This window comes from Synchiropus splendidus, chromosome 16, assembly GCF_027744825.2.
Source record: "Synchiropus splendidus isolate RoL2022-P1 chromosome 16, RoL_Sspl_1.0, whole genome shotgun sequence".
Lineage (NCBI taxonomy): Eukaryota > Metazoa > Chordata > Actinopteri > Syngnathiformes > Callionymidae > Synchiropus > Synchiropus splendidus.
In genome coordinates, this window is record NC_071349.1 from 19008451 (window position 1) to 19033683 (window position 25233).

A 25233-nucleotide genomic window follows, 5' to 3' on the forward strand; every position below is an offset into this window, starting at 1 on the left:
TGCTTTGTTTGTTTCATTATTTCAATATTTTTGTACGTTGCGCATTTATTTATCCCGCTCAAAGCTTTTTGGTCTTAATAAAGTCAAAGCAGTCGGACACAACTTCAGTGGCGTGGTGTTTTTAGGCTTAGCTTTTTAGCCGTTCCCATCCACCAACATCATTTTGAGTGAAGATATAGGATTGGACAGATCCTACAGGCATCGAGATGGAATGGGGAAACAGTGGTATGGAGCCACCCTATTGTCCCAGCTTGACTGACTGACACGCTCCGTCCTCATCCTGACCCCGCCCATCCATCCAGAGTGTCAGGAAGTGTCTTCTGTTTCAACCCTGTGCGCCTTGGCAGGGGGAACATGTTGGGAGCGCAGGCTCAGATGATCCATGTGGCCCCCGCTTATTCCACCCTGTCACTGTGTTCAGTTGTTAGTCCCTGTCCAGAGCGTTTGTTGTTTTCAGGAGACAATGTGAAGCTGTCACTCACTCAGGCAGATGTTGTCGTGGAAGAAGGTGAGGAAGTCATGACATTGCTCCCGGTGGTTGCCGCTGGCCACACAGGAACACCAAGGTCCAACGTTGGATGTGGAGTTATCAAGGTAGTTGGGCGTTATTGTGCTTCCTGTGGAGACAAGATCAGAATCAGAAATGGAACCTTTCACGGCAGTAAACTTTCATCTCATCTCAGCAAACAAACTTTCTGCTGTCCTGATTGAAAATCTTTAGATTCCACGCTCCTATTTATGCTTTAGCCTCTACAATAATGCGACTGATCATCATGTCAGAGCCGCGATCCTCAAAAAAAACAAGTCAATGGCTTCAAGTCCTCCAGCTATTGCAGTCGTGATGAGACCCCATTCACGCTGCAGCCACATTCATCAGCGTTTCATTGATCACCCCGCTGCCGTCCCAGTCCACAGTCATTGTTTTGAGTGCTGCTCACTGCTCTTGTCATCTCTCCGCCTCCCTCCTTCTGGACCCTTTCTTCCCTCCATCCATCACGGGAGGTGGCTGAGGCGGCGCTGGCAAACAAAGATTGAGTTCTTACCTATGAGGCCGGTGTACGCTAGCAGACACGCGCCGTGGTTCTCCTGCTTGCAGCCGCTGGCGCTCTGCTCCAAGGGTTGGCAATCGTACTGGAACTGCGCCCAGCGAGACCTGCGGGGAGCGTCCACACGTCATCCATCATTTATCTGCGCTCGACTGGTACAGCGTTCCTGCCACTGAAGGGTGATGGCGGGAGGAAAATGGCACTGGCGGCGTCTCCGATATCACTCATCCTATCCTTAAAAATCACACGCTCTGAAGGAATTTCAATCTGCTTCAGTCACCCGGGTTGACACCCATCCCTCTTTACCTTCTCCCCAGCCAGGCAACCTCTGGGAGAGTGACACACCATAAAGAGGCAATGAGGGGCACAGGCCTTGGCTGCTCTCTAAATGCCGTGGGTGCGATCTGGCAGGCCTGACTGCAAGGACATGAGACAAATATGGATCTGTGGAATAAATTCTGCCTCCCACAGTCGCAGCGCCATCACTCCCTCAATGATCCCACCCAGCCACATCGCCATTATCACACAAGGCTATCAGCGCCATCATATCTTATCGCCGGCCCCCGTCGCTGGCGTTTGCAAGCGGATCCCCTCAGGGCCTCGCCAGTCCTCCCTCGTTTGTCATGCCTTTGCAAAGATGTGCGGATGGCCGTTCTCTGAAGTTTAGACATCCACTGCCACTAATGCCGCTAATACCCGCTGACTGGATTGGCGGTCTAAGCACAAGCCCTGGGAGTCGTCCTCGCTTGGCGGGGTGGAAAAACGCCCGGTCGATATCCATGACAGATTAAGCCCTTTGTCTTACTGACATTTGAAGAGGAACTAGATTTAATGCTGTCCATCATTTTGCGTCAGACTCCTTCATGAGTTTGCGCTTTGAATTTAAACACCACGACTGGGACCAAAACGGAAATCTCTTTTTTTACAATTATTGTTTTAACAGCACCTTAAATGAATATTTGCAGGAAACTTTTCAAGGTGCACCTTGAACAAACAGTCAGGATGGTGTGCAGCCTGAGGGAGGGGAAAATTCTTCTATTCGAAGCTGAGTAAACAAAACATCAGCAGCTGTGTCCGTACGATTGTCGTTCGAATGCTAATTCACATTTTTCAGAAAATGCACATTGAAATTGAGAACTTGACCGTGTTTAGAAGACGCAGGAAGTTTGCATGTGTCGTGTGTGTACAGCTAGGATGGCGGTGAGGAGGCGACATCCGTGAATTGCTCCTTTTTTTCCTTTCCAGAGGCTTCATCCTTAGACAGAACCCAAGTGGATTCACACCACGTCCTTCTCTGACGTGTGTAACAAAGCAACTGAACTTGATCGTGCTGCCGAGCGCGTTTTGTTGCAGCAACAGAGGGTGAGGACGGATGAAGACTGCCGGATCTTTCCGATGCGCTCCAGCTCTTCAATGTTGTACAATTAGAGCGTCCAGTCAGCTGTTCTGAATCGACTTGCTCTAACAAGGAAAACATTCAACATTCACTCAGGGCTTCTTATTTCTCACTGTTTCTTCTGTGTGTACCGTCGCCGCTACTTTTTTCTCGCGGCCTGAACGCAGAGGCTTATACAACAACACGGCTAACATATGGATTTTTAGGAGGGACGTGCCAATCGATCGGCCACAGAAAGGCTTATGTACGAAAAATCTGTTTTCCCTCTTAAATTTCGTGGGTGCGGCTTATATTCCGGTGAGCTCTATAGTCCGGAAAATACGGTCATTTCTGTTGCTCCTATGACTCACGCACTGCTACATAAAGGCATCAGTCAGGTCTCATGCTCGTGCAAACTCACAATCACTCATTTAAGAACGTGTGTGTGCAACTTGTTGGTTTAGACTGTCTAAGTCAATTGTTACGCCCTGAAAACGTAAGAAAAGAAAGCTGCGACCTCAGCAAATCTCCCACTGACCCGAATCCAACTATTCAGCTAAAGCACCAGTGAGTCTCCTACTACACAGTGACGTGGATTGGACACGACCCAATCGATCTGCTGAGGAGGGTCAACACAGCCGCTCGGCCGTTCCTCTTCATCGGGATCAAAACGTGCTTCAGTTATTTCCAGGCTGCTGAAATCATAAGGAGCGAACTGTTTTCCTGTGGAGCTGAGGAGTAATGAACAAAGGCCTCTCAGATGGGACGACTCAACAGGTGAACTGAAAATACACCTGCTATTTCTGCCCGGGAAGTGACTGGATTCATCCTGGGGGGCTGTGACTCGGCGAACAAAGACTTGAGAGTCGCTCAGATGAACTGAAGCCATGGATCTATGCGTCACAAACAGACACCTTGGTTCTTATTGATGCCTTTATGAAATACTTGAAAGGTCTTGTGTCAGTGTTAGGCTACGTTGAACAACGCATTACTAGTGACTTGGAGACACTTGGGGACTTGGACCCGGACTTTAACAGCTGATTTTTTTTTTTTTTCTTGCCCTGAGACACTGGGAGCTTGAGAACAAGAGATAAACATCCACAAGGTCAACTCAGTCAATCACATGATGTGACGCTAGAGTCCAACAACAGAAAAGTCACACACCAAATTGGCTTATACAGTATTTAATAAAGAGCTGGCAGCCTTCGGGATGCACCAATGCTGATCCTGGTATCAGGGTATCCACCCGATCCAGCCTCTTAAAGTGGGATGGGTATAGGTGCCAATCCTGGCATTTAAACTCTATGTTTAGTGCTCAGATTGATGTCCTACGTGGTGCCCGTCTTTATGATAAGATGGCAGCAGCTCACAGCAGAGACAGAGCTGCTGCAGCTGAGTTTTCTATTTCCACCTGAAGCTGAGCGGATCACTAGATTGTCTCTGACTTAGATGGATGGATGGATGGATGGATTATGGATGGATGGATGGGTGCATGGATGGATGGATGGATGGGTGCATGGATGGATGGGTGGATGGGTGCATGGATGGATGGATGATGGATGGATGGATGGGTGGATGGATGATGGATGGATGGGTGGATGGATGGATGGATGGGTGCATGAATGGATGGATGATGGATGGATGTATGTCCGCAGCAGCTGCGCGTGTGTGTTGAGGGAAGTGCTTCATTGAGCGATCCATTATGAGTAAACAAATAATAAACAAATACTCGACACAAGTTGAGTTAAGAATATAACCATGTCAAACATTGAACTAACCAGCGTCGATCACGTGTCACGGCACTGTCCCACTCAGACCCAAATACAATTGCAGAGTTTTTACGGATGGCAATGTAAAAGGTTTTCGTGAATTAAACATGCGCTTAAAACCATGATGAACGGAAAATCCTCCCGAGTTTCCTTGTGCTTCAACTGGGTCTGTGTTCCTCTCGCAGCAGAGATCGAGCGCGTCATAGATCAGCTGATCAGACGACCGGCCGGCCGAGTCTGGTCGGACGGACGCACACATGGATCTCATCAAATCCCAACTGTTTTTGTGTCAAAAGGACACAGACACACACTCGAATGGCCAGGTGTCCTGCTTTGGTTTTGGTGTCACACAGCGTGGAGCTGCAGCCCGTGCAGGTCCGTCTTTGGTCATGAAACTTTCACGTCACTTTTCTCAGGTTAATTTCTTTTCAGTTTCTTCCTCTCCACTGCAACTTGCAGCGCTGCTGCACGTGGCTCCGCGAGGAACTGAATGCTTGTCGATTTTAAGCAGCGAAGTGGCGCAGGCAACATTTGGTAAGCACTTTGTTTCAATAAATATTGTAAGTTTCTAATTCCATAAGACGTCCTTTTTGCCTTTTTACTACTACTAAAGCATGACTAATGTTATCCAACAACATGGGAAGATGGTGAATACTTAAACACTGGTATGGGATTGGTACCGGTATCGGCCGATACCCAAAGCCCAGGAATCGGTGTCGGGAACATAAAAATCGGATGGGTGCATCCCACATGTGAAGCTATAGTGTGGTGTTTACCACACAAACAATCATTCGTCCCCCAGTATGATTTGGTTTGGACATATTCATATATACATATATAGACATATTTCTCTGTCAACAGCAGGGAGGCCCATATTGTCGCGGCTCCTGGTGAATCTTTGCTGCGCCGCAGGCGCTAAATGAACACTGCAAGTCTGCAGAGATAGACGCCAGCTAATAATGACAATTTCTCACGGACGCGTGAAGAGCGGCTGCATCTCCCAGAAAATAAACGCGGCAATCGACTTAGCTAATTAAGAAAAGTTAATAAGTATAACAAGTGAATGAATGAAGTGCGGCTGACTAATTAAATATAGACGGACGTATAAGCAGGAAGACCAATCTTCCGTGACACAAAGGCCATTTATCGTCGTGCGGGTGGATGCAACGCTGCGAAAAGCTGCATCTCGCACTATCGACGAGGGACTTGTCATGTTTTATTCAGCGCGTGTTTTGGCGCCGTCTGCTACTTCCTGTTTTATTCTGTAGCCTCCCCCTTGTCTTTGCTTGCTGCTTGACCCGCCTCCCCAGATGGCTCATTGTTGCGGAACAGACAAAATGGAAACATTTAAAAGGCACAGTGCAAAAAATGGTGACGCGGCTGAGAGAAAGCAAATGAAGCACTCTGGTTTGGTCAAAGTACTGACTGTATCCTTCGAAGTTTCATGAGAAGATTTGCAAAGAGTGTGCTGTTCTTTCTCCTCACCCTCAACTATAGTGAGTTAATGTAACAAATATTATAGTTTTTAAACTGAGTGGCAGAAAATGTGTCGCTCCAGTAGAAACATTGCTTCTGATAGTGACCGGCTTGTGAGGCTTCACGAAACAGTGTCTTCTTCATTTTCTTTCTCTCTTCGTCGAACACCAATTTCAATGAAGCCTCACGTTATTTGAAGCCCGTCATTTGAGCTCGGAAAATAGGGTCAGTGTTTCATGAAGCATCATCTCTACTGATTAGGCTTCATGAAACAGTGACCCTGGGTTTCAAAATGATGTGAAAGTTCACTGAAACGGTTTTTCAAACCCAAAGATTTTAGAGCAGAGAGTGCCATCTAGTGGGCTCTGAAACGGAGAAAACTGTTTCATGAAGCCTCGTACGTGCATCACTGGCTAATAATCCGAGTCACTTTTATAATCCTGTCTTTGATGCCCTTTGATTCCCTCATCCTCCGACACTCATGTCGTCTGAATTAACTGAACCGTTCTTTCGACTCTTACCTGCACACGTAGTCTGCCTTGCACACCCGCACCTGAGCCAGGCAGTTGGGCTTCTCTTTCTCTTCGTAAGAACAGGACGGCACGATGGTTTGACGGCGGCGCTCCGCACACGCCGTGTCGGTGCAGGGGCAGAACAGCAACTCGTGGGTGTAGTCTGGAGGCACGCGGTCGAAGAACTTCCGCAGTGCCTTGTTGCACTTGGGCCGGTTGCAAGGACCCGAGCGGGCTGAGGGCTGGATGCAGGCGGAGACGTATTCCGTCCGCAGCTTCTGACACGTCTCGTCTATGTTGCACGCCTTGGCCGCGTCCAGGCAACGGTTCACAGTTGTGACCTCAGATTCTAGGTGGAGACACAAATGACAAAATAAAAAATAAATGTATCAAACTCCCATTTGGTTTCTTTGTCAGCCAATGATCCGCCATCTTGAGTTTGTGTTTCAACCTGACTCTGACTTCAGTTTTGCGTTGCATGTTGACATCTAAGTCCCTCCTGCAGGGACGAAGATCGGGCGTTTTCATCACTCCTACAATATGGATGTCACTTGGTATATGAAGCCCCTCATGGAGCTCCTCCCCTTCGCGGTGCTTCAGGGCAGCACTCGGTCATGTCAGGCACTTTATATACCAAGTAAAAAGAGCACAGAGTCAAAGGAGCACGGAACACGGGGATCAATTCAAAGCCTCAATGGCATGAGACGTGGACGGCTGACTTCACCGTCAGCATCGGCCACAAAAGCCCCTTGAAAACCGTCACTATTTGACACCTTAGCAGTGGGAATGCGATGCATTTCTACTGGATTCCACCAGCTCAACCCGCCCTGGAGCTGCTCATCAGCCACCTGCCTTCCATCACCACCGTTTCTAAACAGTCCCTCAACACATCCCCCTCTTCCATTCCGCCTGAACTTGACCAGTCTCTACCACTTATCGTCTTTTTCCCAACCTTCCGCTCCGGCTCACCACCTCCTCTCAAACTGCTGGCTAATGAGCGAGCGCTTTTGAACATTAGAAAATCTCCGTTCTCCCCACTTTATTTCCCATTCTATCATTTTCTTCCCAGAGCGACCTCACAGTCAATACCGCCATGATGATGCTCAACTCCTGCGGCAGAAAGAGCTGCTCATTAGTCTGTAAACTGCCTGTAGTTCAGCTCTCGAGCTGTCAAATCAAATATGGATGGCCTTGGAGGGCGCGCTAACAACCCACCACAGCGCAGGTCGCTCCCACCGTAACTGCTGAGCGCTGGCGAGGCAGGGCCGGACGGACGGGCGGGCGGACGGACGGAGGGCCACGGTTTGGACGACTGAGTGGACTGACAAATGACTTCCACTCACACAGGCAGGATAGAGTTCTCAAGTCATTGGTGCTGAGCAAGTTTATGCACAGCAGCACCAGCCGGTCAAACTTGTGCCGACAGGCACCACTGTTTACGGAGAAAGTGCCTTAACGTTTGACAACACAGCTGAATTCTGAATTTGTCAGCGAGAAGTGACACATTGTTTTTGTGGCAATATGGAAAATCATTCCAGCTGGATAAAGGGGTTCCACTGCATATATCACGTATGATGATAGTGATGCGCTGATGAGGCTTCATGAAACAGTGTCTGCCTTTCCAGAGCTCAGCAGGTGGCGCCCCTGGTTTCAAAATGATGTGAGATTTCATTGAAATGTCAAAGATTTTCAAGCACAGTCTGCCATCTGGTGGGCAGGAAATGTTTCATGAAGCCTCATGAGACCATCACTAGTTAATTTTCAGAGCCCACTCGACGGCGCCCTCTGCTCAAACATCTATGGCAATTTAAATGAAATTTATTATTTTGAAGCAACATTTTTAAAGCAAGAGCGCCACCTACTGACATGTGTCATGAAGCCTGAAGAGCCCTGAACGCCCAGAGCAGGTGCAGGCGGCCATGTTTGGACCACTCATTATCACTGGGGCTGTAATTCTTCATTAAAAAAACAAAGTTAACATGTTCCACATGGACAAATTGAGTGTCACCGATGATACAATACACAGTTTCCCCAAAAGGCTGTTCCATGTCAAGGGTAATTAGACACAGCGCCTTTTGAAACACCACGTGTGACTCTATATTTGCATCACATGGTCCGTTGAGAACAGCGGCACACGTCGTGTGTAAGCATCACTGTGCGGCGGGTTATTTTGGTGCGCTGCTGCTGAGCACCTGAACGCTTCTCCTCCACGCAGGAGCCGGAGACTCACTTCTTTTCTTGCGCTTTGTGCAAAGATATCATCAAGGTACTGAGTTTTCACTGAGCTCAGAAACCTCATGGATCCCTGGTGGCTAATTTCTCACAAAACCAAGGGGCTTGTGCTGCCACATCAGCCAACACTTAAGAAGGCAGTGAAAATGAAGATGAAATGGAAGCATGTCTCCTTTACTGTTAAAGTGGGCAACACTTTCCTCTCCACTTCAGCAAATCCCTCGCTGGAAATGAGGCAGTGGACGGCAGCGTGTGCAGTCAGAGCTGTCACTTCATGCTCCACAGTCTTCACACATTCAGAGAGGACGGCGACTGATTCTGACGCAGCAATGAAACAAAACCTGGGGCTTTCAAAGCCATACTTTACCCCATTGTTCCAGCAGAAGTCCGAGCTCTTCTGCAACCTGGGAAACCTTGAAAATCTACTTGAGTTTTTAACCTGAAAATGAGAACCTACTCCATAAATGACTCAATACATTAACACTAGTGAGCCAGTGACATCAAGTTGTATACAGTGATAACTAGTGATGGGCCGATGAAGCTTCATGAAACAGCGTCTTCACTTTCAGAGCCCAGCAGATGGCACTCTCTGCTATAGAATCTTTGCCTTCAAACACCTACTTCAATGAAACCTCAAGCCATTTTAAGCCAACAGCGCCACCTGCACAGCTCTGGAAATCACTGTTTCATGAAGCCTCATCAGCCCATCACACGCGATAACGCAAGCGACAAAAGTTGCAAATGGAGAATCGGGGCGGCTTCAGATTTACGAGGCCCCTGATGAGAACTCAGGAGTTTTGAGTTTCTTAGTGAACCTGAAAAATATCTGTGCAGAAAGACTCAAGTAGTTCGGAGAAGTGGAGCCACAGAGGCTTCATTGAACACCTGAGGAAGCTTTAAGTCCAGCATTTGTTTATGTGTCTTAAATGTATGTAAACACACTGTATCACTCCACAGAGCCCAACAAAAACAGAGAAACAGTGGATGAAAAAACACGGTGGACAGTTGGATCGATGCGGGGATTAAAACCAGCCTATGCATTATTCAGAGGGAATTTCAGTGGTCCAGCATGGACCTTCTCCTCGTCTCTGAGGTCCACACAAACAACTGAGTCACATGTTCGGGACTCGACATAATTCTTGGTAAATATAATTGCTTTTGTCGGAGATATTACTTCTGCTCTGCCGAGCGTCCTGCAGGATTTTCTTTCCCTGCTGATACAGTTGTGGAAAGGCCTGAAGTGAAGCAAAGACGAGAGCAAAACAACACAACAAATCACTGGCCCTCACAGCAAAGGTGTCTGGGTGGAGGCTGTGCTGACAGCTCAAGTCTGCAGCCAGACTCTCCTGTGCTTTCTGGGAGCACATCACCGAGGCAGGATTCCTCCGACCAAGACTTGGCCAGACTTTACTTTCTCCTCACATATGCTGATGTCTGATGCTAACGCTTGTATCGATGCTGTTCAAGCGCGGTGAGCAGGCAGCACGGCAGGGGGAGCCGAACCTGGGTCCAGTCTGTGAGGGGTTTGTGTGTTCGCCCAATGCAAGGACTTCCTAAGGGCCCAGTTCCTTTACATGTATGTACGAAAATGTACCCGTCCTTATGTTACTGTCACTGATCACATGCTTCCATGCCTTCTTTACGTATTGCTGTTCACCCATATATCCACCAGGGGGAGCAGCCCAGAGTCAAGAGTTTATGCCAACAACAAACTCCAAAACAAACATGGCGACTGTGGTAGAAGTATTGATAACATAACTCTCGCACTAAAGAGGAAACGGAGGCAGTGCTGCAGGAGGTGGAGGTCGGTGAGGCCAATAAATATATCGCCACTGGAGGACGGAGAGTTTCTGCCATTGTTATGTCTTCCTCGTGTCTCAATAGAGCTACATATCAGGTAGTAACAGCAACACTGCCCCCGAGGGTTTCTGGTGGTACTGCTCCGTTGGGTCCGTATCCGTAAGCTTCGTGGCTCCCTACATTGAACATAAATGGGTCGTAAGAGCACTCTGGTTTCCTCCCACATCCATCTCATGAGCCCATAGTCACGCCAATGTGTCTGGTCATCGAATGGCGGCGTAGATCTGGGGAGGCAGACGCTATGTTTCAGACGAGAAATATCCTGCGCATGTCGGCCAGTTACGATGCCTTTGTGACGAAACCAGGAAATAGAACGCACACGGTCCGCTAGACGACTTTTTGATGTACATCGGCGTATTAAATACGGAACAAAAATATAATCTGCAGAATGTGATGTCATCACGACGCGCCATCTGTATTGGCATTACAACGCAGAACGTTCCCACCCTGGAGCACATTTTCACAAGTTCTTGAACCGCGAAGCATCAGCGCTGTCTCTAACAAAAACAACTGACTGTTAAACCTGCATCTTAACTTCACTCTGCAACAGTTTGTATACAGTGGCTGATCCCTGCTCCTGAACACGTCTCTCTCCTCTCCTCCATTCACTCCCTGCAGCTCCAATAATCCCTCCTTACGTCTATCCATTCTGCCCTGAACGCCTCGGCACTCTGCACTGCAGAAGAACGTCTTGACATTTTGCTGTACAGTTCCAGGAGATAACCTTTGCCTTGAATCGGCTGCACATGAAAGAGACCCCACCGTCCTTGTCATGTCTGAAGGTACAGTTGAATGACTATCCTCCTATCGACTAGAGCTGCGTCTATAACTGATGGAACAGATGAGTGACTCGGGTTCGATCGTCACTTAAGTACGACGAGCTGTGATGCGCAGGAATAGTGCAGGAGGGACGGAATAACATCGATGAATCGACTCTTGTTTTGACAGTCAATCTGTCGAGTCACCTGGCTCCAGTCGCAGCACGATCCATGGATTATTCTGCTGGGTTTCACAACTGAACATGTGACGAACCGAACCGAGTGTGTGGTCATGTAGCAGATCGTTTCAAACAAAACTAATATTAGTGGATGTGTTGAGGCTCAGCCGCACTGACGCCGTCTCCCCCTGAAACTGCACTTTGATCAACAACAGCATGTCGAAATGAATCGGTCACAGTGAAGAGATAAAAGACATTAAGTCTTAGGAGTTCTGTCACATGATGTCATCGGATGATCCACTCAAACATGAATGTCGAAGTGGTGAGTAAGAGGAAGAGATGGGGGCGAGCTGAAGCCTTTTTGCTTTGCCTCGTGTTGGATGTTGCTGTCCACGCCGCTCTGAAACTGAGGGACACGGTCGGTACAGTGTTTCCTCCGAGGGCAAAGCACATTCAGAGGCGCAGGAAAATGCATCTATATTTATGTATTCATAGCTTCAGTCTCGGAGGGAAACGCTGCTTGGTGGCTTCACAATAGTTTGTTACAGTCTGTGAACTGCAGGGGGAAATCAAAACACGACAAACATAAGCTGCAGCGTTTTAACCTAAACCGTTACTCATCAGTTTAGACGAGTCTTTCTTGACTCCCTTGGTATTACGGGACAGCAGGGAGCGTTCGGTGGTTTATATGCTCATAACACCAAGTTACCCGACCAGCATCAGCTCTGAAGAGCCAGTGTTGGGATCTCAATATTCAACTTGATGAAAAGAGGAGCGGTGCCGTGTTGCTGGGGCAGAGGTGGGGACCCCATTCCCTCATGGGCCCCATGAAATACTGTCACTGTTGTGAGGGGCCCACAAGCCAAAACACCAGACTGAATTGGACTAGATCTTTTTGACTTCAATGATACACACGTCTGTCTGTCTGTCTGGATGGATGGATAATAGACAGATAGATAGATAGATAGACAGATAGATAGATAGATAGATAGATAGATAGATAGATAGATGTATATGTTACTGTCGCTGATCACATGCTTTGTTGTGTTCTTTTCGTTGGTATTGCTGTTCACCCATATATCCACCAGGGGGAGCAGCCCTGCAGCAAGAGTTTATATAAAAACAAACTCCAAAACCAACATGGCGACTATATTCTCCCTTCCATATATAAAGGGGAAAATAGACATTATATTTGTTATTTATTATTTCATTTTATTTATGTATATATACATTTTTAATAGAACTTTTCTTATAGATAGATAGACAGACAACAGGATGTATGACAGACAGACAGACAGACAGACAGACAGACAGACAGATAGATAGATGTCATTTTCAATACAAAAATAAAAATAAAATCTATTTGAACAAATAAATCTATTTCGTGCCAGAACGACAAAGTTACTGCTATAAAGTTGAAGTACGGTGATTCACGCCATGAAGACGTCTTCATTTCGGCTTCCAGAAGCTCATTTTCACATGTATTTCTGAGTAATCCAAAACCCACCTTCTTTTTCCCCAAACTCAGCCTCTGGCAGTTATTTTCTTTCTTTTAGTTTCTGCACTCAGCTTCCTCCCCCACTCTCTCTCTCTCTCCGCTGCCAGACACATTAAAATAAGTCGGTAATTAATCGGAGCCTCAGGGGCCCGCAGCAGCACACACGGGCCCTGCAGCGCACCCACAGGCGCAGCGGCGAGAAAGAAGCCAAATCTGGGCTCATGTTCCAGCCCAAAGTCTCTCGCTCCTCCGCCCCTTTAATCTGTCGGGTCTGATGCTCCTAATGTGGGACAGTGATGATGGTATTGATCATGTTGCCACACACTCACCTGCAGCGATGGATGCCAGGCGGACGTAGTCGGTGCCGCGCTCCTCGGGCTCGTACGGATAATCCTCCACCAGGCTCAACCCTGCGACACAAGCGCAGATTCCTGTCACGGCAGCCGAGTCAAACAGGTCCTTTAAGACTGTGCAATCGATGAGTCCAAATCAAACGGGCACTTTTTAAAACCCCCAGTGTTTTCTGTTTGCTTTGTTGTAGATTTAGAGGGAAACAAATCGCATTTGTCTTTGTTAGAACAGATACCAATTTGGTTTTGGGAAAGTGGAATTCTGGAGTCGGATGATACATAATAACATAACGTTCAAAGAAAATCAATTTGCATTTACACTCAGCGGAGCAAAACTCATAGTCTGGGTCATCACCTTGGTTCCGGGTGCTGGAGCGGGACGAGGACTACATGAAGACACTGGAAAGCTGCGTGATGGACGGCAGAGGCTTGGTATTAGCCACGGAGGACAGTGGCAAGTTGGACGCAGCCCTCCATTTTGCCACTCTTCTTGGTGGGTTTGAACTCTCCCTGCACTTCAGATTTGAACATCAAGAACACATGTTCTCCATTTTTTCCAATCAGCCTCAAATGTTTCTGCGTTCATTGTTGTTATGACTATAAGCCTGGAATGACCAGAGCCGCTTCTTTATCCTATAAATGGCCAGAGATTTGTTTGATGTTTACATGCAGAGTTAGCGTCTGCTTTTGCTGACGACACCCTGCTCTATGTCTCCTCCTCACCACCACCTCTAAGACCTTTTGGGCAATATTTTCCGGATCGCCATCAGGTGCAGTGATGGGCTGGTGATGTCACGAACCCCCCTCTGCCTGCTCAATTTGGTTTGAACTGCTTCCTGCTCCCGCCTCTCTCTCCGCCTCTCTTCCAGGATTGGGGGTCTTTTTCCCGCCACAGACACACACACACACCTGAGTCTGATCCCTCAATCGTCCCGCTGACTAATGGAATGCTGCGTCACGTGTCTTCTCCCTGGTATGACCTCCCGTGTTCGTCTCGACATCCTGAATGATTTGCTTTCCTGAGTTTGACTGACTGATCTCCTTTGTTTTTCCAGTGTGTCTGTGACCCTGCTTCCTCTTCCCCTCCAATCCTGTGGACTTCACTTTGCTGGACACGCTCACAGGCGCTTGTTAATCCATTCGACTGTTTGTGGTTTTTGGACTCTGTCGCCATCTCATGTTGAGTTTTGTACAGCCTTGTTTGTCCTGACTCCCTCTAGTGGAGAAGTAGAGTAATTCTGTTCGTGTTTTTGTTCGTCTCCTTCCTGTCCACACGTTGAGTCTTCGGTTCATGATTAAACTGTTTGATTTGTCCTTCGGACCAAGTCTCCTCCTCCTGCTGCACTTGGGTCTCCTCGACCATGTTCTTCACAGGTGAGGCTTCATGAAACGGTGCCATTTCCAGAGCCCAGTAGATGGCACTGAGCTCCAAAATCTTTGGATTTGAACATCATTTTTAGATCCAGAGTGCCACCTACTGTACTCTGTAAGCAAAGACACTGTTTCATGAAGCCTCATCAGCCCATCATTGCCCTCACTTTCTACTAAGGCTCCAGAAGAGGGCGCTTCTCAAATTCATTTGTGCTACGATTTATTATTTATCAGCTTCTATTTGATCATTTTGAGCAACACCCGTGTGTGAAAGGTGCGATTTTTATATAAAGGATTCATCCATGAAAAGCCAGTGCCGCACTGAGCCTCATGCCACACTCACCATGAAGCACCGACTGGTGAAGGCTCCAGTAGATGCTTAAGCAGTTCTTCTCCCTCTTCATGCCACGTTTGCATTGGCAGCCGCGCAGAGGGGTGGACAGCAGCGCCGTCATGGCGTTCTCGCACTGATTCCGAGCCCCGGGCCCCAGCTTCACGCTGCCGTCGCCCGCCACACACTGCCGCAGGGTGCGGAGTCGGGGACTGCAAGTGTCGTCGCTGGAGCAAACGTCACCGGCCTGCAGGCAGTCGTGACTCAGCTCCGACGGAAGCACACATGGAACACCTGCAGCAGAAGGACAGCAAATCCGTCAGTGAAGCCAGCGGCGGCGGCGGCGGCGGGAACGTTCACCAGGACACTCGAGAAACAGAAGCTTCAGCTCAAGATAGGCTTTTCATTCCTATTCAACACATCGCACATCGGAGTATTAATATATATGAATGTTTCGATTCGTTTTCTGACCGGCTCCTCGCTCTAATTCTTTTTTGCAGCTCAGGAATATTCATGTCCCTCCACGTCTGTGTAAAACACCAGAACCACGTGGAGAAGAATCTAATGTGGAGATTCAAACAGGTGTTCTGATGAATTTTTAATGAGCTGTTCATCCGGCTTCTGAGGGCGTGTCAGACACGAGCGCTGCGTCACGTTGAATTATTCGTGAAGCCAGCATGTAGCATGAAATCCACCAAAATGAAAACAACCTGAGGGACATCTCGAAAGGTCCACTCAAATATAAATTGGTTTTTGAAATGGCAAGTCCGAGACAATCGGGTTCAGATGTGTCTCACTTCTGCCTCCCTCCATTAAAGCAACATCCGAAACAGAAGGGTTGTGTCGCACAAACAAAGGGTCATACGTGTTGTCTCCCTTCACATGACACTGCCGCTCCCCTCACAGCAGGTGGGCTGGACTTCAACATCCCAGGCAGTCGGGAAAATCACGGCGTCCAGGTGGCAGCAAATAAAACATGTCAGAGGCAACTTTCCAGTGAGAGGTGCCCTCCACGGTGACGGTCACTCCCAGACATGAATGGAGAAACAAGAGACATAGACAAGGCTCTGCTCATTCCAATGTACGACAGGCGTGTCACTGGAGGACTCAGTGGCTGAGCAGACCAAGCACAAAACAATTCATATGGCTGCCATCCGATTAGAACTGCACAATATAAACTGCAGTTTGAAGAACAAATACGCAGCTTGGCTTGCTGAAGTTGTGTCTCCCTCCTCACACAGAATAAATATTTTTCCTGTCATGCAAGAGGGATCCATCTTCCACCACTGGCCTGAGGCCACGTCGAGGGGGCAGCAGTCAGAGCAAAGAGCCCCTGACTTTGTGCTCCCCAGACGCCTCTTGTAGCTCTTCTGCTGGGATACCAATGCCTTCCCAGTTCAGCCGAGAGGCATGGTCTCTCCCACGTTGGCTGGTTCCACTGCAGGGGTTCCTCTGGTGGGGCGTGGCCACAGTACCTCACCAGGCAGTTGCCGGAAGGGGCCCTAAACAGTACCTCAACGGATTGCTCTCAACGTGAAGTCTCAACTGAGATCTTATCTCCAAGGGAGAGTCTAGACCAGTGGCCTCCTAGAGGGCCACCAGAAGCATTTTGTTTTACACCTCTGGACAGTGTGACGCTCAGCTTTAATCCACTTGCCACATATGGTGGCAGCAGTGAGTCACTGCCTTGACAGCTGCAAATCTGTGATAGTTACCAACTATGGAGAAGTTCTTGAAAATGATAAAGAAAGTGATGCTGCCCCCAACAGTAAAAACTGAATTTGTTCTACGGTGATTCTTTCATTCACACTTTACTTACTGTATCTTCTTGAGAATTTATTGATGAAAAAGAAAAATATTTTATGATATTTAGACGCTGTTTTATTGTATTTATTTTATTCATGACATAGAGTTTTTCCAGTTTTCTCAACAGGTAGTAGATGGCATTTTCTTCTTTTTTTCTTTAGCAATTTTGATGGACATGACTTGCACCTGGTTCTGCTGCTGGTTGGACTTTTCCATGACAAATGTCTTTGCGCTGACACCGTGGTTTCATGTCTTTTCACAAGGTTTTGGTTTGTTTACATGTGTGGTTATTGAACACAAATTCCGAAATCAGAAATCAGTCATCACAACAATGAATCAGTTCTGTTCCTTGAATGGGTCACGGACCCGTTTGTTCAGAACAAGGTGGGCCCCGGGACCAAAAAGGTTCAGAAGGGTTGGATTACTTGACTCTGGTGCAGATGAGAATTCAACTACTTTCCTTTGTAATTCAATGACAACAAATCCAGGCAAAACTCCATGTTTCTGACCTGGCCAGGATTCAGACTGAACTGGTTCCAAGAGGAACCAATTCTCAGGAGACGTCTGAGTGCCTGTCGAGTGTCTGCCACTCAAGTGAAGGGCTCATATTCACCAGCGTCTCGACAGGCAGCATTTATTCTGCTCAGGTGTTTGAATCTGATTCATTCGTTATGAAAGCGAAAAGGCGGAGAGGAAGAAAAAAAAAAGCAGCGGGTGAAAAAAAGAGTCACTCATTTTCGATGCAAATCAGCTCGACTCACTCATTTTCTTGGAACTGATTTAAAAAGTGGAGAAAGTGGCCTTGCACCAAACCCTCACGCTGAAAATGGGAAACTGCCGTTTACATTCTTTTCACTTCTTTTTGCAGTAGTTTCGCGAGTTCACGGCACTTCAGGTAGCGCTGCGTGTGGACTGTGTTCATGTGTGGGTGGATGCGCTTACGAGGAAGGAGAAACTCGGCGTCACACTCTCCGGATGAAGCCGAGTCGTTCACGCCTCGGGAGAGCGAGTCAGGGCCGACACGCTGGTCATTAGCCATTTCACTCAACTCCCTTTTCAAATAAGGACTTTGACAGCAGCGTCGTTGGAGCCAACCTCCTGCCTCTGTTCTCTCTGGACTGACGGGTAACTGTCCGGACCAGCACCGCAACAGGATTTCACACCTCGGATGATGCCCTTATGAGGCTTCATGAAGCATCAGAGCCCACCAGATGGCACTCTTGAGACGTGAACCAGCTCAATGACGCCTCTGAGGATTTTTGAAACCAAGAGCTCCACCTACTGAGCTCTTGAGTTCATGCAGCCCCATCAGTCCCTTCCACCATGGAATCTGGGGGGTCATAATTGAAAGCGCAACATAGGCCGAGTTTTTCAACTGTGTGAAAGAAAAAGAAAAATCCGTCACCAGCCTCAGTGACAGCAAGACAGTCATTAGCTGCATTCTGGACTCCAGTCGGGAGTCTGCAGCAGAACAAACACTTTACAAAGACAATTCCCAAAGCAGCCCATGGTGACTCGCACTCTCACAAAGTCTTTTCAGTCGCCGCTTTGTCACAAGAAAGAGACCAGAATATCGACGGCGATAAAGAGATGCAAAGCGATAGATGTGTTTTTAGCGTCCAACCTGCCGCACGATGATGTCTGGTGCACAGATCGCAGCCAAATAACGCAGCCCGATGAGTGTTTTCATGTTCACACACAGAACCAGAGGTCCCATTAGAGGAAAGAGGCTCTGGGTGGATCTTGACACCAGCAGCAAGAGATGCCGTCTTATTAGTCAACTCTGTTTCCCAAAACACATTTTAAGCAACATGACTCCCCCGGCTTTTTTAAAATGCTCTCTTCACTAATAAAGACCTTGTTGTCCTCAGAAGTTTGGTCCAACAAAACTTTCCTGCTATATGAAACAGAAACTGCTCCATTTTAGCGAGAACATATGTGAGGGCTGTTTTCTTTTGAAATAAACCTCTTGGACTGGCTTCTTCTTCAGGGTTCGCTGTTACCTTGAGCCAAAACACACAGACGCAACACAACCACTTATGTGTTGCTGTGATGACTTGACTCTCGTTTCAGACTCATGAGACATGACTCAGAGTCCGAGACCAGAGGTTGGACACAGTTGGGCGACAACTTTTACAGCAGTCCAAATAAGGCCGAAGACAAACTTATGAGGCTTCATGAAACACGTCTTTATTTCGCTTTTGAAGCACCTTTGATGGAGCGGGAAGTGACGGTCTTATGAAGCTTCATGAAACTGTCTTCATTTCAGAGCCCATGTGATGGCACTTTGTGCCCTAAAATCTTTGGATTTGAACAACCACTTCAATGTGACCACACCTTATTTGAAAGCGCCACATACTGAGCTCTGAAACTGTAGGCCCTGTTTCGCGAAGCCTCATCCAACCATCACTAGCACTGCCTCCATAAATATTTTTCAGATGAAAAAGGTTGAATTGTTGGTAAAGCCAGGGCTTCTCTACACTTACAACCGCCGGATGAGATAAGACTTATGAGCTTTTTCCAAATCAGACTTTTTTTTTTTACAAATGATGACATTTACGATGAAATTAAACCCAACGGAAGGCGCCCGAGGAAAAGTCAGTAGGCCGCGATGCTTTAAGGACTTTACCCTTTTGTTATGACGAAAGTGATTAAATATTTCGCAGCAGTAGCAGTGGTCAAACTCAGAATATGAAGTCTGTGTTGGAAGAGAAGAGGACGTCTTCTTCACCCTCAGCAGCTTCATCTGGTTGTACTGAAGACTCCTGTTCGTTGTTATCATTTTCATGAATGCAACAATTTCATCAAAGGCCAGAAGGAGGGAGACGAATAACACATCAAATCATCAAAAGCATTCACAAACTTAACTTCATGAAACATATTTTTCCCATAAATACCCATCAGATTTCCACTAAAAATGAGTGTATTTAAATATCTCCTGCGCTTTGACACAACTATAAGATTGTGCTCGCACACACGCCGTGCACAAACCTCTCATCTTCCTTCCATTGCTTATTGACACACTGTTTTCTGAAGCTTTTCAGAGAGATTTTTGTCTTTCTCCCCTTGTTTTTTTCTCCTTCGCTCCAGCCAAGACGATAAATGAGCGCAGTACTGACAGTACACATTTGAGCATCACTATCACGCACGTCGCGCTTCAGTCTAAGTCACGCCGAGTGTATTCGTCTTTTCCACCAATATTATCTCTCCACCGCAGCTCGCATGGGAACCTTTCACTCTTCTCGACGACAATCAAACCTGAGTTCTATTCCGTCCTTCAAAGGAGAACGTGTCTGTGGGTGCGTTTCTATTTTCTGCGCTCGTGCACGAGCCCACTCCGACAAAAACATTTATGTTTAACCACTTTCTGAGGGAGGAAATCATCTTATTGTTTCAGTTAATCCCCTGTGGGCAGAGCTGCTGAAGCAAAGCCTTCTTGAATAGAAACGCAACACTTGACCAAAAAAGGGAGAATATGCCTTCATTATCCCGTAAAGCCATCAAGTTGGCCTCAAAGCAAAACCTTCTCTTGATGACCTCGTGTTGTATTGAGATCCTGCTGACATGAAACATAAACTAGGTCAGATATTTCTGTTGCTACACAGAGGTTCAACTCCTGTACAGCACTCAAGGTAGTTGATCTGATCACAGTGTTGCAGCACTAACTGGAGACTGAATCCAAAGGAGTTGGACAAGTCGAGTGATGAGGCTTCATGAAACTGCGCCCTCATATTCAGTGCTCTGTAGGTGGCGCTCTCGATTAAAATAATAATGGGAGGTTTCACTGAAATGGTTGTTCAAATCCAAAGATTTTAGAAGAGACAGCGCCATCTAGTGGGCTCTGAAAATGAAGACAGTTTCATGAAGCTTCATAAGACCATCACTTCCTGCTCCTTCAAAACTGTTCTTATAGCATATTAGAATTGATATACAAGTAACATCCGACTTACGACTGGGATCGGTTCCGACCAACCTGTCGTAAGTTGGAGTGGACGCAAGTCGAATGCCATTCAAAATAGCCGACACAAGGGTAAAAGGTACTACTGTAGTGGTAGATCACTGTGTGAGAGTGAGATGCTGGGATACTGTGCTGCCGTAACTGTCGTACGTGATGTCAGGCTGCTACGTGCCACGTAGCCAGACATTGAATGAAAAAAAAAAAAGCATCTGCTGGCCGTGGTTGTACGTAAGGGTAGACGTACGTCAAGCAGGTTGGAAGTCGGATATTGTACAGTATATGGTTGTTCATGCAACCTGCAAAGGATGTAGCGCCACTTACAGGCCGCGACAAAACTGAACCTGAATCAGGAGTTACTCCATTGATTCGTCTTGGATCGTCAACGTGTCAGTAAATTATCGTTAGCATTGTTAGCAACTCTTGTGTTTACATATTAAAAAGATAAGAGAAGATAAAAGCTTGCGAGTCTGGCTCCGAGTCCTGCTCCAACACACAGATTAATTTCTAAAACCTACAGTTTCACAACTACGGCGAACGTTTGGCCGTTAAACAGCATTGTTGCTACAAATTTGCTGTTACTTTTGGGTAAAGCTGTTGGGGCCATTTTTGTAGTCCTTATTGCTCTTCCCATTTATGGTGGAGTGAGGCGGCCATTTTGGTTACTTTAAATACACGACTAGAACATAACAATAAACACAACTATTGAAATGTAAATTTTGATGCCAAGCTACTCTGCAGAAAAAAGCAGAATGGGGTTCTCTAAATTTGACCTCATGAGAGTGAAAATATGAGGATGTTTACCCCTGAATAAGATGAAGTGAGACCTACTCCAAGGGCTGATGTCAAGAAGATGAAAGGCCTCACCTCCTCTAAAGGCCAGCTTGAGTCGGGCCGGTTCCTGTTGAAATTCCTGCCATGTTGTGGGCACAGAGCAGCAGCGAAATGGGCCTTATGAATAAAGAAAGAGCACTAAATTTTAATCGTATGACTCTTAAAGCCACAGGACGACGAGTGGCGCCGCGTCTGCTGAATAATCCGTCTGCTAGCTTCACACACACTCGCTCGGGTCAGATAAGGTACCACAATGAGGACGGGTGATTGCAAATGTGCACCTGCTGTGTGTGTGTGTGTGGGGCCCACCAATTATAACTTGAACAAAAACCCCTCAAATGGAAGTTTTAGAGGACACAGGTGGACTGACACAGGTGGGGAGACTTTGGGTGCGGAGAACTTGAAATGAGAGTTTGAAGCCGACTGAGGTCTTTGCTCTCGGTTTAATGATGGCGCCGCCATTGCTGTTCCCGCTAGATACAGTCCAGTCCAGGCTTTGATGTCTGGCTCCGCTCACCTGTTCTCGGTGAAATGACCTCAGATCAGAAGATGCATCGGTAGATAATAACTTCTATTGACAGGTCACCTCCTCCTGCTCCAGTGCACCAGTCAATCCCATGTGAGAATCATTCGTTCGACTGAGGCAGGACGCAGAAACAGTGACACCATGAGAACACTGGTTTTGGTTTTAGCTCCGCTGCATCTTATCCAGCAGATCAAGTTCGGATGCTAGTTTTCCACTCACTAAAATACTGTTCTGCTCCCTAAAGTTCTGCTCTTGGTTCCCTCCGTTTTGTCCTCCGTATGACGCAATCCCACTGAGAACATCCATGTCAGAGGACAAAGCTTGAGTGGTCAACTTGGATGTTGAAGACTTGGAGGTAAAGAGATGGACCACCAATAGATGTGGAAATACAGGGCGTTCAACTGAGAGGTGACTCATGGAGGCAAGCTTTGATTGGAAATGTGGAAAAAAGACTCTTTTAGAACTTGTCTTTAGGCCAGACCTGGGCAAAGTGCGGCCCAGGGGCCAAACCTGGCCCTCTGACTGTATTAACGTGGCCCTCCTGGAGTCAGAGTAAAACTATAAAACTGACATTGTCTCTGACATTTTTGTCTTTTCTTTATTATGATGCAACTGAAAAATAACTTTCTCGTTTGATTATTTTTCTTAATTGTTCATCTTTTCTGTTGGCTATTTTAGTATTTATTTTAGTATTAGAGTATTTCTTGTCCCTTAAAACACATCAGGATTGAAAGCAGATTTTGAAATCTATGGGACACATTGAGAATCTTTGTTTAAACTGTGGTTTAAATGAAATAAAACCCAACATTTTCTACATTTTTACAATGTATTTTCATAATCACACATATATTTACTTTTATTTTCAATTTTGTCTTACGCTCCTTTCTTTGGGAAAGGAGGCCCCCCGCAACCACCTTTGCTTTAGGCCCATTCATGCTCCTTTTAAGTACGAAATTGTACCCCGTGCTTTTCAAAAGTACCCGTCACTGGCAACATGGTTGCATGCATTCTTTGCCTTGGAATCGCTGCTCACCAGTAAATCCACCAGGGGGAGCAGCCCAGAGTCAAAAGTTTATGACAACAACAAACTACAAAACAAACATGGCGACTGAAAACAGAGGCAGCGTTGTGGAAGGTGGCGGTCGGTGAGGCCTATAATATATCGCCACTGGAGGACGGAGAATTCCCGCCATTGTTACGTCTTCTCCCTTCCCTCCTTAGAGCTACGTATCGGGTCGTAACAGCAACACTGCCCCCGACAGTTTGTGATGGTACTGTATGAATGCACGGACAGAAGGCACCGCATCAATCCGGATCCATACGAAACGTTGAGCAAAAATGGGCATCAAGTCACTGACTTACTTCTCTGCTCAAAATCCACCACTTTCAGAGGCCACTAATGCAACACTGTCAATGATCATCACGTGATCACGTGAACCCCAAAAATAGCCTTCGAAATAGTCAACACGCTCACCCAAATATTAATGTAGGTTTGGAAATGTGACATTTAAAAAAGCCTCTCAATTTTGTTTTCCTCATCCAATGGCCTGATATTTGTTTGTGACAAATGTTTTTTTCCCATCTTCTCAATATCTATATTTCTGTCAGTCAGAAAACATCCGTTCACTCTCTCTGCAAGCTGCTTTATTGACATCCAAACTCCAGCTTCTGGAGCTAAATCTGTGGGCAGCTTCTTGGCTGTAACATCTCCCCCAGCTGTTGAGATGGATGCCTCATGTCGCAGGCGATTTGAGCCAAACCACTAACAAATATTGAGTCGAGAGAAAGTTGTTTTCCAAGCAGCAAATACCTGAGAAGACGGTGTTGCAAGTTACAACGCCGATTACCATGCAGGTACCATGCAGGAAGTGGAAATAACACCTGTTGAAATGGATATAATGCAGCAAAGAAAACAAATTCAATGATGTACTTAGAAATCCTACCATCAAACCGCAGCGAAGTGGAAGGCAGAAAACACTGTCGACAATGGTTGGCTGCCACTGACCAACTGGAACCTTCTATTTAGACGGAAATGTCTGACAGAGAAAGGAAAACAGAGCTCTAAAGGAGGCATTTCATGGCTTGTGTCTGAACGGAGGCAGCATGTGAAGTGAGTCCAGACTTGTGAATACCTTTTGTTGTCGGGCTAAATGACATTCATCTTGGTGTCAGCTCCAGTTTAAAGAGACGATAATGGGCAATGAGCATTTACTTTGCATTTCACACCCGACTCATTTGGGCCGCGGACACGTTCAATTGATTGGCGAGTCGTTGCCGCAGATACAAAACACAACAATTCATTTGGAGTCAAATGAACTCTGCAGGGAAATATGTGGCTCTTTAGCTGTTCAATGATGCACTATATTCACCAGCGCGCTGCTCCATGCCCCCGGACGCTGAGCTTCAGTCAAAGTGATGGCAGGGAAAACAGCCTGGCCTGTGTGTGTGGCAGCAGCCAGTGAAGGGGGGGTGAGTTCACGAGTCAGGGGAAGAGGGAGCTGCAGTCATGAGGACTCCGCATCAATCTGCAGGACTGAAGAAAGAGCTGAGCCAGAGGGCAAAGCCTTGGGTCAAAAGACCAAGACACAATACTTTACATTATTCACATATTTCATTTCATGTGCATTTGACTTAGATAAAAACGTCCTAACATCTTAATATGATCTAAAGGCACTTTATTTCAGAATACATATATATTTTTTCAATGGACTTTGAAGGGCAATAAACGCCAAAAAACAATAAAATGACATTTTTTGTTATATTTCATATATTTCATTGGTTTATTTTTAAATGTTCAATACAATATTTTAAATAAAAAATATTTTAAAAGCAAGTTGAAAATGAAAAAAATAAAAGTAATTCATTCGTATGAAAAATGACATGATATTTGATCATGCAACCGAAGCAGCCGGCGTCGTGAATCGACATGACAGAAAGACATTCTCTGAAGGTGCATTTATAGAGGCTTCCTGACAGGAAAGTCTCTTTAACTTTGACTTGATGTCACCGGCTACTGCTGCTGCACTCTAACAGGTCTCCTCAGGTGCACGTGCACTGAGGAATATACTGCGATGTCAGGGAAGTGCCTGAACTGCACTCATATGTCGCAGAAAAGCAGGACTACAATGCCATGCATGAGATCATATTCCGTCTTTTGGTGCCATTAACTTCAAGTATGAATGGTAGTATGATCAAATATAAGCAAATTCAGTTCAATATCACTTGTGAATAAAGTGCTTGAAGCAAATACTTACTGTAGCCAGTTTGTTTTGGATCCCTGCTGACAGTCTCCTTTTTGATCATTAAATGGCACAGAAACACGACCAAAGTGAAGGAGAATGTAGTTTGAAAAAGG

At 46.5% G+C, this 25233-nt stretch overlaps 1 protein-coding gene across 1 annotated transcript in view; it reads right to left on the reverse strand.

Annotated features, from left to right (window-relative positions):
• Positions 1 to 25233, reverse strand: part of gfra4a (GDNF family receptor alpha 4a) — a 103586-nt gene that overhangs the window by 17241 nt on the left and 61112 nt on the right. The window contains exons 2-6 of the mRNA XM_053844856.1: positions 14770 to 15051; positions 13035 to 13115; positions 6188 to 6527; positions 1044 to 1153; positions 483 to 617 (exon numbers count right to left, since the gene is read on the reverse strand). Coding sequence (XP_053700831.1) covers positions 483 to 617; positions 1044 to 1153; positions 6188 to 6527; positions 13035 to 13115; positions 14770 to 15051 — 948 coding nt within the window. The remainder of the gene's footprint in view (positions 1 to 482; positions 618 to 1043; positions 1154 to 6187; positions 6528 to 13034; positions 13116 to 14769; positions 15052 to 25233) is intronic.